This window comes from Ptychodera flava, chromosome 21, assembly GCF_041260155.1.
Source record: "Ptychodera flava strain L36383 chromosome 21, AS_Pfla_20210202, whole genome shotgun sequence".
In the NCBI taxonomy this organism is placed as follows: Eukaryota; Metazoa; Hemichordata; class Enteropneusta; family Ptychoderidae; genus Ptychodera; species Ptychodera flava.
The window spans coordinates 12,003,143-12,021,509 of record NC_091948.1 but is presented as its reverse complement, the minus strand read 5'-3'; the positions used below and the strand labels follow the sequence as shown (position 1 = coordinate 12,021,509).

Below are 18,367 nucleotides of genomic sequence, written 5' to 3'. Positions count from 1 at the left end.
TTGCATCGGAGTATATACAAATGTTGATGAACCTACGCCACCAGTGGCCAGCAGCCAAGTCTTAAAGATCGCCACCAACGGTCAAAAGTATAAATCCTGAAATTGGCTCTGCAACTGGGAGGAACTTCTCTGGTCCAAAAAATTGCCAAAAATTGTTCCTCTTCAAAACCTTTTACAAATTTGTTGTAACCAGATTGCTGATCAATCGATCAATCAATTAAGTATAAGTAATATCGAATTCTACAAGTAATTTGACTGAACTGCTTTGACTTTCTAAGAGTTTATCAGCCCCTTGTAGGCTTATCAAATAGTTGGACCATCAAATCCAAGGAAGACACATATTTGCATTGCCATACACAAAACCAGATAGCTGATTTGACCAGCCACAGGGAAAAAATAAACCTCTCAAGCACAGAGAAAATTGCCCTCAAGCAATGTGTGCAGTGGAAGGTCTGTGGTGTCATTTGATGATAATACCCTCTTCTGTGTTATGACTATACAAAGTCAAATGCTAATTCAAGGGCTGTACATTTCATCATTCCCGTTGCATTGTTTATTGCATTTTCTTTCCAAAAAGTAGAAATGAAAGCATAGTATAAAGCAACTAAAAGTATAAATCAGTAAAACTTAATAAGTCAGGTCATAGAACTAAAAGATCTACTCAGAAACCACTTTGAATAAAGCATAGAAATGGAATAAAGTAATGAAAATGGTATCTAAAATAGTATAACTTTTGTTCCCTTTTCTGCAAATACACACTTTACTAAGAGGTTAGTCCTTTTGTAAATATTGTAATATATACATGTATAGATTATTTAAAGGAAGCTTCTTTTTGAGAATGTTTAATCTCTTTTAACTGTTTTTGAATTCTTCAAATCCACAAAAGAAACATGGAGCAACAGTCAAAAGATCCTGTTGCTGTTTCAACAAATGCTTAATCTGTTCACCCCCAATATCTTGTAAACAGGTCCACAATCACCATTGATGACAATGGGTTTGGGTCAAACCATGGTGGTGGAAAGGTAATAAAAAATACACAAAATTAACTTAAAGTGAAAATATGGAAACATAAGTACAAGTATCTGAATGAAATTTGGGAAAGTGAATTATGAAAGGTCTAAAGATGTAGACAATACAGCTTTGGAAGACTTTTGATGAAGATATTTTATCAAGCCAATTGATAAATTTTAGTTTATGGTGAATTTTGAAATGCTTCACAGGAATACTAGCTCACCAAATTTACAGTATCAGTTATTGGTCACACATTGTGACACTGTCTGGACGAAGCACAACACAACGTTCAGAACATGTTGTTTATTTGACAGATGGAAAAAAATTTAACTTTCCCTTTCATGGCAGGAACTTGCAAAACAATACTGAAAATGTTCCTAAAAACAGTAAGATGAACCTTCTTCAGATTACCTGTAGAATTTCACCATCTGTGACCATGGAAAGAAATATTTTATCGGGCATTCATAGTGCATTTGGACAACTTTACTCGGTTGTACTGTTAAACAACTTTCACACAAGTGACTGTCTTTTGTATGAACTGTCTGCAGTGTCCTCTCCTTGATCTTGTCCTCTCCTTGATCTATGGATTAAATTTGTATCATGTTCACTTGCCAGTTCTGATTGGTGTTCATTACCTGGCGGTCCAGCATCCCCTTGGTACATGTATAGTCTGTTGTGTGCTTCCATTGGTTGGGGTGAAGTATTACCACCATGGTCACCTGATACATCATGACTGGACTGCCTGTCCACATCATGGGCATGTGTTCCTCTTTGGGGTGGTGCGGTTTCTTTCGGTTGTTGACGATGAGGGTGTTTTGCCCCAAATGAGCTCACCTCTCTGAGATTTTCCCCACCGTCCATTCCCTCGTTACTGTTTTCATCACTCATATACTGAGACTCCGACTCTGGCTCAATATTTGCAGAGTCGTGGACACTCACAACAACTTGACTGAGATCTGGGTCAAAATCCTTCCTGCCCGAGTCGTGTTCTTTGCTGTGATACTCAGAGTTATCATTCCGACTTCCTCCGCTCGTCCGTGACTTTGACAGAGGTATTTCCTCATTATTCTCACCATCCAAGTTGACGTAAAACTGACTCTTGTTCATCAGTCTCTCCTCCGCCTCAATCTCATCCTCATCATCATAGAACACGCTCCTGCTGACTCCCCCGTTCTCCAGCACCTTCGAGTCAGCCCGCCATTTCCTGTATCTTTTCCGGACTGCCTGAGCGTGTGGATCAACGTAGCTTCCATGCACGGCGATGTCAAACTCAGCAGCTTTCTCTTTCTTTCTGAATTCAATCAGGCTGGGATTGTTCAGTAGAGTGTAGGCTACTTGCCAGTGAAATGAGGCTCTTTTGAATGATTTGGACAGTGTAGCATCTGAAATAAACAAAATGTTAATATCACATACTTTTCAAATATTCACTCCTTGTACAATGTTAATCATCTAAAGAAGCTACTGTCTCGCCTTGAAAAAAATTTCATGCACATGATTTTTTTTCTCTTCATATTTACATTGTTTGTTTTTGACACAATTATTCAAAATTGGTTTTCACTGCTTGCCATCAATGGAGAGAGAGTGACACTGATAATCTTTTTCTGTTCTGATGGTCAAAAATCAGTATCTCTGAGCAAGTTTCATAATTAAGGTGAATAACATCCTCAATGGTGTAACCAGGGAGATGAAGCTGCAGCAGGGAAACTTTGGATTAAATAGAATTGTTTTTTTCAGCTCACTACAAAACTGAGCTAGAAAAACAGCCTTGAGTATGAAGTGAAGCATTTTGACATACCAGTAAATAACCATACTGCGAGAATAGTACCAAAGTTTGATAAAATATTGTGTGATGATGCAATCAGAATTAAGCCTTTTACAATCAAAATCATGCTTTGACCTAAATCCATTATAATTAATGTTGATTATGGACCTGTTTACTGGGAATTGGGCGAACTGATTACATGCAACTTTATCTTTTTCTTGAATTTCAGTGGTTAGAAAGCTATAACTGCTACTTTTTTACTACTCTATCCTCAATTCCTCACTAACCACCATCCATAGTACATGATCTGCTGTATTTGTAACTACCACGACTACTGCTCCGGCTCCAGTGACTGCCTCCAGTGCCTCGCTTATTCAGGGTGCCCACTCCCATCTCGTATCTGCGCTGCTTCTCTATGTTGTTCATCAGGAGATGACAGAAACAGACCAAGACTGGATGGCAGTGGCTGTTCTCAACAAATATCATGCCAACATACGCTGAAAAACCTGCAAATATAATTTTGAGATACAGAATAGTCAAAACCTGTCCAGTTATAAATCATCTTTACTCAGCAGTTAATTACCGCTGTATGGCGTCTCCTTCTCATAGTCCTGTAGCATTGTACATGTTCAAGGCCCTCTACAGAACTAGAACCTCTCTTATGTGATCAGTGGCCACATGTAATTTCTGGCACAAAAGGTATATTAGTAGCTCAAAGTGGCCCTGTTTTGGTGGGGACAGAATTTTGTTAGATTTTGTTAGTTTGTTGTGTCTCGATCCCACCCCCCACCCAACACCCCCTACAAGCACTTCCCCAACAAACATGAAAAATGTATCATATCAGCATTGTATAACACTTTAAATAGTAGAGAAACCACTGATTCTGTAGTGGGCTGGGAAGATGCAGAAGTAAGTGTTACCTCGATCCATGCTTTCATATCCTCTCATTAAGATTGGCCTGTCAACCCTGCCTAGAAAGAGTATTCCTAGGATCATACCGATGAATATCCTCAACAGACAAACTACCAGACCAACAGCCACGTTGTAGAAGAACAGAAAGTATGAAAAGTTATGGTAGAGACGTCTGAAAGACACAGAACAGAGAATCCAATCAGAGACAAAGCCAAGTAGCTGAGACAATATTATGAGGAAAAAAAAGATATTTGAGACATTCACCCACAAATACACTGTAGGATGCATTGTATTGTTGCTTTGGTAAAATTGTTTCAATTTAAAAGTGATGAAGAGCTAAGAATTAATTTGTTAGAAAGTCTGCAAGAGAAATCCAAATCTGCAGTTAAAGTGCTGTGATTTTTCAGCTGTTGATCATTGGTAACCATCACACACACTCATTACATATACCTGCATGGACTTCATTGATGAAAATGATAGGCAGACAAAAATAACGATTCTAGTTGTTAGAATTAGTTCTTCAACACTGAGTTTATATTAGTTAGAGACTCAAAAACAGCATATACTTTGACCATGTTGAAACCAAATACCTGTTCTTCAAGGCGAGAGGTTTGTCCTCATCAGAGGGTTCAATCCTGTCTTGCACAAAGCAGTATTTGGCCAGTAGATATTGACCACAGAGTACAAACGCAGCTACTGACAAGTATGGCCTAGAAGAGAACAAAAGTATGAGGCTACAATCAGAGGTATTTCTGTTGACTAATGTTGATCAAATTATATTTTAGAATTATAATGTTCTGTGACAGATGAGAAGCATTCCTAGCATAGCAATCGTGAAGACTTCAATTCTATCAAATCTTAGAAAATTAATTCCATTATTCATTTCATCCCAATTTTTCCCACACAGTGTCCTACTTTTTTCATGAAAATATCAGAGTGGTACCAAAATTTGATGATGGAGGAGGAGCTAAAATGTTGCCAGTTTTTGTAGATTTAATGGCTGATGAGTCTGTTATGAACACAATGTCAAATGCCAAAGCTTGTTTAAAAAAAATTAATTTCTTCTTCTGCTAATTTTGAGAGGCTTTATTTCCATTACTGTTGTATGCAGATAAGAATGGAGAGTGAAATTGATCTAAATGTTATCACACTTGTGTAATTGGTTTGTAAAGTTGTTTCAAAATTTACTACAGGATCGGTAACTTTAGTTGAGTTGTGGCAAACAACAGACGGATGATAGTGTTGTTTCACAGTAGGCTTCTGCTGTAATTGTTGATATAAAGCAACAAGCGACCTAGCGGCCGATATAGCTCCGCTGTGTTTATGTAGAGAGTAACTATTTTTGACACATGTTGATGAAGAAGGTGGAAATCTTTGATAGCTCAATGCAATGGCCAGAAAAAAGTGGCTAAAATAAGCTGCAAAAATACACAATTTCATCATACTTTGAATATATCACATCGGATCATCCCTAAGAACATGTCAACCAAAGCTATCCGATGAGTAGTTTTTTAAGACTGAAACTTTCTGACCAAAAATGGCAACATTGCCCCAAAAATACAAAATTACAGATTTCATCAGAAATTCAATATATATTACTTAGCTCATTTGTAGAAACCTGTATACCAAATTTCAAAACTATCAGAACACTACTTTTTGACAAACACACTTTTTGACCAAAAATGGCAAAAATTGCCCCAAAATTACAAAATTGCAGATTTCATCATAATTTCAACAAATATCATTAAGGTGATCTGTATGAACCTGTATACCAAATTTCAAAGCTATAAGATGAGCAGTTTTGGAAATACACATTTTTTGACCAAAAATGGCAAAAATTGCCCCAAAAATACAAAATTACAGATTTCATCAGAAATTCAATACATATTACTAAGTTCATCTATAGGAACCTGTATACCAAATTTCAAAACTATCAGACCAGTACTTTTTGAAAAAAAAACATTTTTTGACCAAAAATGGCAAAAATTGCCTTTAAAATGCAAATTTGCATATTTCTGCACAATTTGAACAAATCTGAAATAGATCATCCCTAGGGACATATGTACCAAATATCAAAGCTATCTGACTTGAAATTTTGAAGAAGAAGATTTTTAAAGATTTTTTTACCAAAAATGACAAAAATTGCCTTAAAAATACAAATATGCAAATTTCACCACGATTTGAAAAAATCTGACTGAAGTCACCCTCAGTAAACTGCATATCAAATTTAAAAGCAATCGGACAAGCGGTTTCAGAGAAGAAGATTTTTTTACCAAAAACACCAAAAAATGCCCCAAAAATACAAATATGCAAATATCACTACAATTTGAACAAACTTAAGTGAGGTCACCCAAAGTGAACTGCATATAAAATTTCAAAGCAATTGGACTTGCGGTTTCAGAGGAGAAGGCAATTGTTGACGGACGACGGACGATGACGGACGACGACGGAAAATCAACCTACTTGATAAGCTCCGCGTCGCTGACAGCGGAGCTAATAAAGTAGACACTGATTAGTGTCTGTGTGCGTAGGGTAAAGATTTCCTGACTTTCTGTACCCGTACATTTTGACAACTTTCTCACTTAGTACTTCTGGAGTTTGTACACCTCTTTTCCTGTAAATCATGATTTTTTTTGCCAAAGAACTTCTACAATGCAAAGGCAACAAGATTCTAATGACAACTAGACTCTGACTTGGCTGTGATACAATGTAACTCAAAGCAGCTTATAAGGAATGTAATATGAGTCTGTGCATGTGAAGTGCACTTCAAAGTGTACTCCCTGGTGTGTATTTATTATGGGTCCATAAAAGCTCTTTGATTTTCACTGCAGTTATAACATGTCAGTGCAACTTCTGAGTCAAGTTTTGGAACAACTTTACGAACCAATTACACAAGTGTGGCAACATTTAGATCAATTTCACTGTCCATTCTTATCTGCATACCAGTGTAGTTCTTTATTTTCACCTTCAGTAAGATGTGAAAAAAATTATGGCAATTGTAATCAGACAATTACAAAGGGGTAATAAAAATGTTACTTTCAAGTTAGCAATCAAATATTGCATTACAGTAATAGAGGCTTTGAATAAGAATTCATCCACCGTATTTTGAGGAATGTTTAGTGTGTACTTACACCAAGACTTGAATGATAGAAATCAGAGCGTGGAAATACTGGTCCATAAAGGGTACTACAAGAAGGTAAGTAAGCAGTAGACACACCAGCCAGAGAAAAATTTGTATCACCAGATAACCTGCCAATGAAACATAATTACATGCATACTGATACGATATGGTATACATATGCAACAACAGATAGGTTGTCTCAAAACTATAATCAGCATGCAAGTTAGGGAAGAGGAGGTCAGAGGTCATATTATGGGAAACTTTTGGGTGTCTCGATTGTTAGTGACTTGTATGAAGAATTGCATTAGAAAAATGTCAATACTAGAAACAAAGATACATGTACATAAAATTAGGATAAATATCAATGTATACCAGTGGATCAATAAAGTCGTTTATGTTGATCTAAATGCAATTTTATCTAACACAAAATCAAAATAAAATTCATCAGGAATTTTGTGTTATTAATCAACATGGAAAGTCAATCGTGTTCGTTCCTTGCAACTGAATCACATCTGGGCTTTTGGTAAGAATAACTAAATCAAAGTTGCAATTATCACTGACAGACTCACATTTATTAATTTCAATGAATACTTATTATTCATGTACATCAAAGTATTGCTCTGGACCATTCACTGTATAGTGCAAAGAACTTTATTACCTATTGTGAAAGTGAAATCTATAAATTCTAGTTTTGTTCAAGATTTATTGAAACAAAAACAAAGTACTCCTACGCAAAAGGAAAACAGAAGTCAATGCTGACGTGTGACTCATAGAATTTGTCTCAATGACATAATGTGGAAAATGAGTCACTCAAACTTGAAACAAATATACTAATTAGTAATCACTTACTCCACAGAAAATATGCAATCTGGTAGCCAGAGTACTTCAGACCTTCTCCCTGTGTGTGACAGAAAATAAAGTGAGTGCATCACAGTGTTTAAAAGGAAGAATATCAAAATTATAAGAAACAGTGTAGTTAAATTTTACTGTATTGTGCAATGGAAGAGTCAGTGAAGCCATTTATGCCATTGAACACTGAGTTACTGAATTGTTTTCATTGCCACAGTTGTGCAAAATACAGTCTTCTAGATAACAATTAGAACCTGTATAAATTGAGATTGTCTGCGCTTACCTTTCGGACAAATAAACACCAAGCAAGACAGACCAATACTGTATGCTACCAGTGTTATATGTATATGGGTTTTCAGAAATATTGGCAAGGGGTGGCCTTCAAACCCCCTATATTCACATTTCGTCAGTGATGATACACATTGTTGTTTAGATCATAAATAAAAGGTGCTGATTCTATAATTTCCAAACACAGGATGTACGTGACTCACCACAGTGAATGCTGATGTTGGCTTCTTTATGGGAGCATATATCTTGTGGCCACGCCACATACGCTTCATGTGTTTTCTGTAGATAAGGTACAAATTGTAAATATGCATAGTAAAAATGGTTCCTGTATTTCAACACTGTCGAGTCTGTTGAATATTTGCAGCTTGCATCTTTTAAATGTTTTGAAACTGCACTCTAGTACGTCATGATATCAAAAACAAGAAAGCTATATTTCATCATAGTATCTCAATATCATATAAGTGTGTTGAAACCTCTGTGCACAGAAAGTTTAACATCTGTGGTACAGCAAAGAAGGTTAATAATATAACTTCCACCATTCATAATATGTGCTGTGTGTGTGTGTGTGTGTGTGTGTGTGTGTGTGTGTGTGTGTATTTAGACATTAAGACATCAGTTATTTTCCTAACTATAATAATCCCTTTTGTACTTGAATTTCTGATACTGTTGATGCATTTTACACTTTGATTGTAATTTTCTCTGTCCTTCATGCTGTCTTACCTGAAGCATATTGTAATGTGCACCAGGAACAACAACTCAATTAACGTAGTGAATGCACAAGCAGCATACCAACAATCTGCAGGTAAAAAGACAATCTCTCAAACTACAGGTAAATAATGCACATTCAAGTGTTTTAAAAACACTTGGACGTAAATAATTTTCTGTACTATATCATCTTCAAGTACGTGAAAGCATTAAGGGCAGTGGGCCAAATAGGAAGTAATTATCAAATGTCATTCATTGAGGAGTAAATTTTTGAACCAGTGAGTTTGGGTGTTGGGCTGGTTTCACAAAGGATATCCTGACATGAACAATATTATAATGAATGACACCCAAGGACTGGTTTCTCCAAGGTCCACTATTCTTTATGTGTGCCAAAATAGACCATCGAAAAAATCTTTACAAAATACCCAGAACAGTATCACAAAATAACAACTCTATTTTTTTTATTTTCAAATATTTTGTAAGCTAATTTTCATTCAGATATAACTAACACTGACTTCCAGAATGAGTCATAATTATAACTAATATATGAATTGTCTGATCTGACATTTTACAAACCTTGTGAAATGTGAATAAGCCTGGCAATAGAAAGCATAGTGCTGTTGAACTCAGCTTGTTCAGTTATATTTAGATTTGGCCCAACTTCATCTATCAAGGTGAGAACCCAGTCCTGTAAGCCTATGAACAGAAGGGCCACTAGGTATACAAACAGGATGACAATCTGCAAAGGGTTAAACACATCAAATATACTGGTAAACGACGTAGCAATATGATTCAATATACTGCTAGGCAAATTAAGAGCTGTACCAAAAAATGACTATCCAGTAATGTATCAAATTAACTCTTACAAATTCCAAGACAATTTTTCTTGATATAGCATTACACAAAATCCACAAGTGGACATTTACAGAGTCTTACGATGAGTTTGAAAAAGTTACCAAGATCTGTCCAGCTTACGTGTAGGTCAGAAGAAACGCATGTAAATCATTCAGACATGGAATAAACAAACCTTAAAATTTGGTTAAATTACCCAAGTCACAGACCACAGTGAAAGTAGATGGGAAAAATTAGGTTTTTTGACGAAAAACTGATATTTTGGCTATATATACTGATAGCTTTATCAATCGCTTGAAAGCAAGGAAGAGTTATATGAAAAATAGTTAATTTAAAAAGAAATTCTGTGATTATTAAATGAAATGTAAGAATGTGAAATATCACAAATACAACTGTAGCAAATTTGAAAATGACTGGTGTAAACTGGTGACATAATATTAAACAAGACTAGAAGTAGAATTATGTGTATGACTTGAGCAATGGTGAAATCATCTACAACTTTCTTTATCAAATTTGAACAGCGTTGGAATTTTTATTGCAAATATTACTGTACCTGATAGAGACACAGCAATAGCACAACCATTGTGCATATGAAACGTGGTGAATAACGGAACCCTGGGTCTGGAATGTAAATCTTGTGCAACATCTGCCTCCATTTGGGAAGCTCTTCTTCACTATGACGAAAAAGTTCATTGACCCTTTGAGTGCCCAAGTCAATTTCTGTCGCCTTTACAACCCTGTCAATTTTTTTCAGATTTTTCCAAAAATTTTGATTGCAAACTGTAGTCAATGAAAAGTGATGTCCATTTGGTCCAAAATTATCGAAAGAAACTTGAAAAAAAATTCATGCAAATTGGTAAAATTTTTTTGCTAAAATTTTGGCGGGAAAAATCACAGCACTCAAAGGGTTAAGCAGTTACACTCATTGGAGAGCAATTCTAAATACCATCTTGACTATCAGGTCATCTGTTTTAGCCACATGTTGGTCAAAACGTTCTCTACACCAAGGCTTTCTTGATAGCATTAATTGTTGATGAGAAAAATCAGAGTTCCAAATTAAATGGGTTTTGCCAAACAGCACAAAAAGAAATCATAAAAACTTACTTGCCCTTTCACAAAACTTAGTGCACTTACACGCTCTTGAAACATCTAAAATATTATAATTATCAAATGACAGATTTTATGTTTTGTCAGTCTGATTTAAATCAGATGTACAGATGGTGATGTTTCCACTTTGCTTATTGTTGCAGCTCATTGGTTTTTAGTTGCCTTGTTATGATATATTGAAGTTTTCATATTTGAAACCAAAATCCTTGATGATCAACATTATTTGTGTGTTCATGACTGAGATTGACCCTATGCTTCATGACACAGCAAAACACTAAGGACAGCAACTGTCCATTAAATCTAAAAGTAAGAAAATCAGTTTTCAGAAAATTCTATGCATCATGATACTTTGGTGTTACAATGACTGTACGTTTTGTTAGACTATACCTTATCTCTTCCTTTGGTTTCTCTAGTAATCTTCTTACATGTATTAGTTGATGGTCCTTAAGAATTTTGGTGTCATCCTGCAAAGTGATAATGATTAAAAAAAAATTAATAGTCATAGATTACATATTAAGTTGGGTGAACATGTTGTTGGCCGTGATAACTGTACAAGTAATCCTCAGATGTCTTAATAGGTCTTTTACAGGACTATAGAATAACACTAGTGCTTTGTTTTTAAACTTATGACATTCAATGAGAAAAGTTTTGAAGTGTGTTTGAAAAATCATGAAATAAATTATCATGACCCAAGTATGCACTTGTTTTTGTTCCCATTTATCACTGGCATTTTAGACCCTCCAAAATATCCATACTTAAGGGCAGTGGTGCAAACGCTGGTCAGTGAAAAGACAAGTTTAACAGATTTTTATGCTATGACTTTTCAATTTAATGTTACAGCACAATTTTGTTTTAATTTTTTTCAATTACATAGTTGCCTTAACTACAAAGAAAGGTGTTTGAAAAGGTGTAGTATATACCTAAACTCTTAACAAAAATATGAACATTGAAATACATTGAGAATCAATACATTCAAAGTAAGTTAAAATTAAAGAACTTTTAAGGACTTTTTCAGCAATTTCATAGGACTTTTAGAGGTCCAAAATACCATTTTCCAAGGAACGTTTTTACAATGTATCACTTTTATATACAATAAAGTTATCACTTTTATCACCACCGATCATCCTGTCATTTTTGAGAGTGGGAGATTATCAATTTTCCACAATTTCATAGGACTCAATTTCATTTTTAAGTACTTTTCCAGGACTTTCCAGGAAGCTTTAAAATTCAAGGACTTTCGAGGAGCATAAAAACCCTGAAGTAGAAAAAAAAATTTTTTTTCACCTCATCTTCCTCTTCATCCTGGTCTTTCAAATCGTAGTACCAGTTTCTCAGAGCCAGACAGAATCTCTGGAGATACCGGAATAACAGAAACAACAGGCAGCACAGAACTGGAAGCTGGATGACCAGTGACTGATAATCAAACAACTGAAAATCAAATATGAAGTCACTTGTCAGTTAGAGTGCCTACAACCATTTCAAAGATGTGAACATTTTTTTTACATTATTAAGCTTTGATATCATGAGACATATCATGAAAATCACGGCTTTTTGTTTTTGACTGAATATAAGCATGGACATCTATTTTTTACGTCCATGATATGTTTCTGGCAAGTTCCAAAAGCAGTAAAGGAAGATTGATATGTTACAGACTGTGTGCTCTGTATGTATGCTAAACTTATGCCAAGCATGGCGTCTTGACTTGTCTTACCAAAAACAAAATATGATTGTGCTGAAAGATTCATAACAATGCCATTATGCAAATATTTCAGACGTATTTATACCTTGATGAGAGTGTTCTCCAACAAACTGTCTTGCCTCCGTAGATAATCCCCACACAAAAATACCAGGTATTGCGATACTTAAGGGCAGTGATTATCATGTTGATGTAAGCTGACACAAAGTTTTTCTTGACGCAAGAAACATTTACATATTACATGTAGTGGTATACGACCGATGAAAAGACATTTCCAGAAATTGTTAAAGTTGACTTAATAGCTTCAGAAAAGTCATAAGTTACAGAGAGCACACCTGCCAAAGGTTGTGTTCACATTCTCAAGAATCTCATTGAAGACAGCATTTAAATACCATATGAGTTTTTTTGTACATGTACCGGTAGTTTAACTCAAATTGCTCAGCAACAGCTGGTTAGAATCACATGATGTGCACGTACACCCACACACACACATAACGAATAAAACAATACTTACAGCAGTAGGTGGTCTTGGGCAAACAATTATATTGTACAACTGAACAGAGAACCTGAGAAATAATATGGACAACTATGTTAATTTTCCTTTTATAAGAAATGAAGTGTATGAACGGAAAAGATTATTTTATCATGTTTTATCAATGACTTGCATCACATAATGGTGTTGTACAGTGGCAAATAATAAATCTGTCTCGAGTGACTGCACCACTTGAATTGTTCCAGGTAATAGATCACAACACTTATTCACAGTATAGGTTATAAATGGCAAGGAAGGGTTTATGGTAGCAGATATAAATGTGGACTCATATGGACTAACAAATACCAAAGTGCACTGTTGATAACCTCATTTCTCTGGCAAAACATAATAAAAGTTGGATACAGTTGTTTTTTCACATGCGATGTTACGGGAAGGGAATGGCATATATTGTGCAAGTTCGTGGGGGCCAATATCAGTGGGAATTGTTGGCTCTTATGCAAACAGTCTTCATGCTAGAGGATAGCCATACTCAGTGTTGTTTGATTGCTGCATCGCTGCTTTGGCAACTTTTCTATCCATAGGTTCATTGACCTGGTCAAATCTACATAAATCAAAGCTGATCGGAGGCCACATTGCTGAACTCTCAGAATTTCAAAATGAATGCAAGTTCACAGAAACTATGCTGATGATGCTTTTCATATTAGAACCAATGAAAGCTCAGATTTCAGTTTTAGTTTAATTATTCATTGTCCAGAACCTGAATCTATTTGTTCAGAACATGTTATATCATGTTTAATACTTTTTCAGAAATGAAACTTTAGGAAGTTTGTTTATATGATGATTCCAACAGGAGACGTTGATTAACATACGCATTTAAATACATTTCCTGCATCCCTTATGAGGGACCTTACAACATATATTTTAGCAACCAATATTTTACAATTCAATGTAAGCTCACCACAAGCCAGCATACAGGAATCCCAGTGACGAACCAACAAGTTTATATGGACATGCTAAACAGATGAAGAAAGGATAGAAATTGATTCCTATCTCAGCTACTGACAGCAGACCAATGAACACTGTGAAAAATAGAACACAAAGAAACATAATTACTTTATAGTTGTAATTTCTGCATGACAAAGACTAATAGACTGTCATAAATGTAATATCTCTTAAATTAAATGCAGGGGTCTCAAGAAATAGTATCAGATAACAGCCAATCTTAAAGCACTCTTTCAAAACCTTTCATATCCTACAACATCCATGGAATATCTGGTGACTGTACCAACTATAATGTTCATGAATTTAATTTTTTTTTTCACTTTAGCAGTTACTTATTACATGATATAAATATTACATACTGAGATTTCCTGATGTTTATAAACTGAGGTGAATCTGTTGTGTAGTCAGATCAACTAGCCAATTAAGAAATTATATTCCATACATTTGAAGATGAAAATGTTCTTCAAACAGATTCGATGTTCATCGTATTCATTTATGATAGCTGTGTATCATTACTACTTGGGGAGACATGTGACATGAAAACTACCAAAATATTTGTTTACAAGTCTGCTATTAAACTAGAAAAAATGTAAATAACATGAATCGCAAGTTGGTAATATCATAACTGTAGCGTATCTGGATATTCAAGCTGGTCAAGGTAACTGAGAATTCACTGATCACTGGCCATGAGGTCATACAGATTGGTGAGCGAAAGTCATCCTGGCTAAAATTACAATGTAAGTCTTTTTTATGACTCTCTTTCTTGTCAAGACTTTACAACATGTGGGTTATCACATTTTAATGAGTCACTCTTTTTATAGGTAAACTAAAGTTCAAAGGTCACTGATAGGTCAGGAGAGTTCGGTAGTAAACAAGTTTTCTTACCTTTGGCCCAGAGACTCTGTATGTTTGATCCAAAGTAGGAAGAATAAGTTCCCCAGAACAGAGCGACTAACATACTAGTGGTTGCACCAAATGCTATGGCATATGACCACCTGTTGCTATAGTTTTCCATGAAATTCACAGGCCTGGTAGTAGCAGTGAGATGAATAAAAGTTGTGTTTTAAACATAAATTGATCATACATTATGTGGCTTGAAAACGGTGTATAGGGAAAAAATACCAACATTTCTAAACTGTGCAAAATTTTAATTGTAGAGTTTATAATGGAAATTTAATGCTTCACAAAGATTGAAAAAAGTTGGTAAAACTGATACTTCAGGATCACATAGTCATTGCTGGGATTTGAGATCAAGTTTATTAGAATCCTATGGCATCCCATGGATCCTTCTACACATGGTGATGTTATTCGACTGTACAAAGATTGTAAACACTGGGATTACACTGTCAGGATGGCAAATACAAAGATAAGAAGACACAAAATTGAAAATTTATCATTAATTGAAGATTGAAACTTACGACAACATGCCAGGTCTTCCCCAACAGACGTCCAAATACTTAGTTTGTCTCTTCGCCAGAAATGAAAGGATCACAACAATCGTAACCTGAAAGTAGAACGGTCAGTCATGAATATCCAGTACTTCTATCAATAAATGTATAAAATGACAAAGGAACTTCATAATTACAGAGTTAAAAATAGGAAATTTGAATATTTTCAAACACAGTAATATATTTTTTATTGTGGATGTATGTTGTTTGTCTGTTGTTCATCTCTTGTAAATGGGAATTAATAAATTGACTTTGGAAGTGAATACAGTATGACTGTGATAATTGTTTTTTTTCACAAGATAGTGAGCATATGGATAGTATATAAGCCTAAATCAATTTTGAGATTCAACCATGACATGATTCTGAACTCTTTTAAGTTAATTTGGGAATTTTTCAGAAATCATTTGAGTCAACGCTATACAAGTACAGGCAATATGTAATATTTTCTTGAATCAAAGATAACTTCCTTGAGTCAATTAGGGACAGATCATTTGATATAATGAGGGGGTGATCAATAATAGATGAGAAATCTGCAGAGCAAAACTACTGAAAAAATTATGTTGTGTAGCCATGGTGATTTTTGAGAAAAATATTAAAATGAATGTTGGTAAGTATCTAAGTGTGTAACTGTAGAAAAGATAAATGTATGCTTTCCAAAATACATAATTTGCCTAATTTTTAGAATGCAAAAAACCTGCACATCAGCACTCAGTGTATCCCAGGGAACTCTGGCCAAAGTTCCATGTGTGTGATGGTATGTCAGCATCCACTGGTATCTAACAATCCATTCCTTGCACACTGACACTGACATCCAAAAATGGAAATAAAATAAATTCGCTGTTCCCAATAACTTACAGAAGGTATCAAACAAACATGAACAAAGACGTCCATCTGGATGTAATCATCTAAGCGACAGTTAACATTCTCCGTTGATGAATTACTGAAATGAAAACAATAAACAATGTAGAAAATATGCTTCCTGGTTATGCAACAATAAATTTGATTGGTGGCTGCTGTCAAATTTATAGTGACAGAAAATGAGTTCACTGTATTGTTTCATCATTTGATGCTTAATTCTCATCAAACATGACTGATAGTTGTATTGGTATTTATGTAAAGCTTAAAATGTTACACAAGTCTAATTGTAATGTTTCATTATAAGCAATTTTTACATTTGGTAGAATATAATTGTACTGTTTAACCATAGACAGTAGAGGGGGGAACAACTGTCTATGGTTTAACGCACGAGCAACACATTCTATAATCTATTAATTCATTTACTGAGCCAGATAAACTCATCCTCATTTGAGTTTGGAACTCCAGTCCTCTGGTCCTGATACCATGTTTTATGCAGAATTTTTATAAATATATTTTAACGAAGTCTGTTTCGTTTACAAATTTCCCCTGTTCATTATTTACTCTGATGCTATCCTGGTTAATCATTATCAAGAGCTGTCAACACTTCCTCAATTTAGCTATCATATTATCATCCTGTCGGCCATTTATTGAGCTTCCAAAGTCCAAGTGTTGCATACGAACAGACAGATTCCCCTTCAGAATTTTTTTTTCTAGAAATAATATGAAGTATGGCTGACTGGAATGGTGGAAATGTTTCAGTTTATTTAAACCAGTACCATATCCGTTATTACTAAAGTCCTATTATATTAAAACATGTTGTGCACTAGGCTTCTAAATTTCAAGGACGAAATGTTGTTGTCGCAAGTTGGTGATTCAATCAAAAGCAACGCACATAGTGTGGTAAGTTATAAAAATGCTTCTGATCTCCAATCCCCCTTTTATACCTGGATTTGTTATACAGTAAGATATATTTAGTTTAGCACAAAATAATTTTGATAAATTTGGGAACTGTTCTGCAAGTTTTGGCTTTAGAAATGATCTGAGGAAGTAGCAACTGTCAAATTGGGAAGAAAAATGTCCGGTGGATATATCCTGAGTATGGAAGATGCACTACGGCCGAATCCTCACAACATAACATTACTCTGGTTTCGCTGTTTTTCTGTAGTTGTGGGAAACTTTGAATTGCCTTGCAATGCAGATTTATACTGCTGCTTTTCAAATTGTTTAATCATCATAATATACAGAGACATAATTACTAAAAAGTAGCCCAATATCACCTGTAATTCCAGTACCGTAAAACACCGTCTGCTAAATGGGCGAATATGGCGCTTCCTTGTTTCATTTGTATCATTGGTTTAGAGGTTCATCCAAAAATTTGTTACGGTCCGCTCTTCGACCGGACGAGTGTAATTACTTACCTGTCTGTGGCAACAAATCCACCTTTTACTATGAACCCCGTAATCTCCTCCATATTCGATATGTCCGCGATCGATCGAAAGTTGATCCTCCTGTATTTCACAGTAAGCGCCCACGCTGACGAACTGTCCCGTGGTCTAGCCTGTCCTGCAAAGTTTGCGCCACTGACGTCACTTCTTTACGAACTTTATCTGCCCTTCCTCTTCTTGTACATGACTTCTATGGAAAATGAAACGTGCGGTTCTTTCTCTGCTATCTAATTCTATCTATAAGGTTATCTTATGGTCAAACAAATTACATAACTATAAGCACAACATGACACCCTTTCAGTACTGACCCGCTACACTTCAATGTCGACTGCTGTGGATAATTTGACTTGAGTTGCGCGTACAAGCAAACTTCAAGTGATTGACCTCTCAACTGATTCTCCATTGGAAACCGTAGGCGGCGCTACACCAAAATTTTACTCGTCCCACACGTACGTAGGCGAGCAACCCTGGGAGGAGTGTCAATACAACATCAGATATTACGTATATAACTTGTATATTGTATCACTTCCTATGTGAAATTTACAATTTTGAACATAGAGAGGTCGATAGTTCTAGATGGAATTAAGGTTACCCTTCAATCCTATGCAGTGCAACTGAAATACAGTGAAATACTACTTGTCTTGATGCATGAATCAGATCTTACGAGGTATTTTATAAAATGATGAATTAAAAATCTGTCATCTTGATGCTTAGTTTTCAAGCGTTGACACTTAAAGGTAAAGGATGTGCCTTAGACGCATTCTTGTAATGAAATCATATCATTGATACTTTTTCCATCGTTCACACTCAGTGGTTGC

At 35.3% G+C, this 18,367-nt stretch overlaps 1 protein-coding gene across 2 annotated transcripts; it reads right to left on the bottom strand.

Moving 5' to 3' along the window:
- Positions 1–526: 526 nt before the first annotated feature.
- Positions 527–17,953, bottom strand: LOC139121413 (stimulated by retinoic acid gene 6 protein-like). 2 transcript variants are annotated; one of them, XM_070686265.1, is made up of 18 exons: positions 17,523–17,953; positions 16,102–16,186; positions 15,217–15,302; positions 14,684–14,826; positions 13,755–13,875; positions 12,818–12,869; positions 11,892–12,035; positions 10,995–11,071; positions 10,054–10,174; positions 9,225–9,387; positions 8,664–8,739; positions 8,147–8,222; positions 7,656–7,704; positions 6,817–6,934; positions 4,276–4,395; positions 3,694–3,857; positions 3,061–3,279; positions 527–2,393 (listed from the first exon to the last, which is right to left on the bottom strand). In XM_070686265.1, the coding sequence occupies exons 1-18, from the start codon at positions 17,573–17,575 to the stop codon at positions 1,522–1,524; spliced, it is 2,739 nt and encodes a 912-aa protein (XP_070542366.1). In that variant the 5' UTR covers positions 17,576–17,953; the 3' UTR covers positions 527–1,521. The 2 variants fall into 2 exon arrangements, with proteins under 2 accessions (XP_070542366.1, XP_070542368.1); XM_070686267.1 differs by having other exon boundaries at positions 3,100–3,279.
- Between the last annotated feature and the right edge of the window lie 414 nt (positions 17,954–18,367).